The 1,529-nt window shown below is 47.3% G+C and overlaps 1 protein-coding gene across 1 annotated transcript; it reads right to left on the bottom strand.

The window, feature by feature from the left end:
* Window positions 1–505: 505 nt before the first annotated feature.
* Window positions 506–1,045, bottom strand: LOC121141504 (keratin-associated protein 9-1-like). Its single transcript, XM_040749686.1, has one exon. It carries the CDS (start codon window positions 1,043–1,045, stop codon window positions 506–508), a length of 540 nt encoding a protein of 179 aa, XP_040605620.1.
* Between the last annotated feature and the right edge of the window lie 484 nt (window positions 1,046–1,529).

Here is a 1,529-nt window from a genome sequence, read left to right as displayed (position 1 = left end):
ACACAGAAACAAGACAAAATACAACTTAGGAAACTTGGGAGATAATTGAGTGAAGACTTTATTAGTAAATCATAGATAATGGCCTTTCAACCAGTAAGACAATACACAGTTTTTATGGATGAGTTACAAGGTGAGTCATAGTAATTGTGAACACATGGAAATGAAATGATGAGTAACACTGGGAAAAATCGCAGTGCTTTCTTTCTTTCTTTGGATTTTATAAACCTTCTGTAGGTTGAAAATGAAATAGACAAATTTTCCAAGGCTGAGGCTGTGAATCCAGGTCAGTAACAGATGGCTTTGACAAAGACCCAGAGCAATGAGGAGAAACATGGTAGATAAGGTCTTATTTACTGGAAAACACACATCTGCTAACGAGATGCTGGTGGTTACACAGAGTAAGGCTTCTTTTTAGAGAAAGAGCAGGAAGTTTGGTGTAGGGTGGCTATCAGGAAGGTTTGATAGAAGGCTATTTCATGTAGACATTGGGCCTATGGTAAGTTGATTAACAACAGCAGGGCTCACAGCAGCTGGACCCACAGCCTTGGGACAGGCAGCCAGGCACACAGACACATGTGGGCTGGTAGCAAGTCCTGGTACAGGTCACAGGTCCAGAGCAAGCTGGCTGGCAGCACAGGTCGAGGCAGAATGGCTTGCAGCAGGGTTTGCAGCAGGGTTTGCAGCAGGGCTGGCAGCAGGGCTGGCAACAGCTGGACTCACAGCAGCTGGGCTGGCAACAGCTGGGCTGGCAGCAGCTGGGCTGGCAACAGCTGGGCTGGCAGCAGGGCTGACAACAGCTGGACACACAGCAGCAGGGCTGGCAGCAGGGTGTGCGGCAGCAGCTGCTCACACAGCTTGGCTGGAAGCAGGTCCTGCAGCAGGTGGTTTGACAGCAAGGCTGGCAGCAGCTGGAGCCACAGCAGCTGGGCTGGCAGCAGGGCTGGCAGCAGCTGGTCACGCAGCTTGGTCTCCAGCAGGTGGTCCTGCAGCTGGTGGTCCTGCAGCAGGTAGGCTGGCAGCAAGGGGAGCAGCAGGAGTTGGTCATGGTGTTGGATGTGGAGAGAGGAGTTCTACTCACAGGTGAGTTTCCCAAAAATCTATTTTTTTCTTTGCTATTTTGTCTTTTATATCCGATGCCCAAAACTTTGAGCCAATGAGGAGAGCTTGGTTGTGTCATCGTTTATGCTAATTTCCTCAACCTATGCAGTACTTCAAAGGAGAAGTTGCTCCTTAAGTGTTTTGAATTTTCCTTTAGTAATCCATATGTTTACTTTCCTAATTGATAAGTAAACAATTAAGACTCTTTTCCTTGGATGATAAACCAACTGCCCTTCACTACATCAGCTTTAACACTAATCTTTTTCTTTCAGTGTGGACAAATGTAGGTGGAATTTTTTCCCTGCCGGCCAGGTCGAATCTCCTCACATCTCCCTTCTTCTTCCCAGCATCCTCTCTGCACCTAAAATCCTGCCTAGCTATACGCCATTCAGCTTTTTATTAAACCAATAAAAGTGGCACATATTCACAGT

This window comes from Mesocricetus auratus, unplaced genomic scaffold (assembly GCF_017639785.1).
Source record: "Mesocricetus auratus isolate SY011 unplaced genomic scaffold, BCM_Maur_2.0 Super-Scaffold_100007, whole genome shotgun sequence".
In the NCBI taxonomy this organism is placed as follows: domain Eukaryota; kingdom Metazoa; phylum Chordata; class Mammalia; order Rodentia; family Cricetidae; genus Mesocricetus; species Mesocricetus auratus.
Note: the sequence above shows the minus strand (reverse complement) of the source record. Positions and strands in the feature narration are given on the sequence as shown.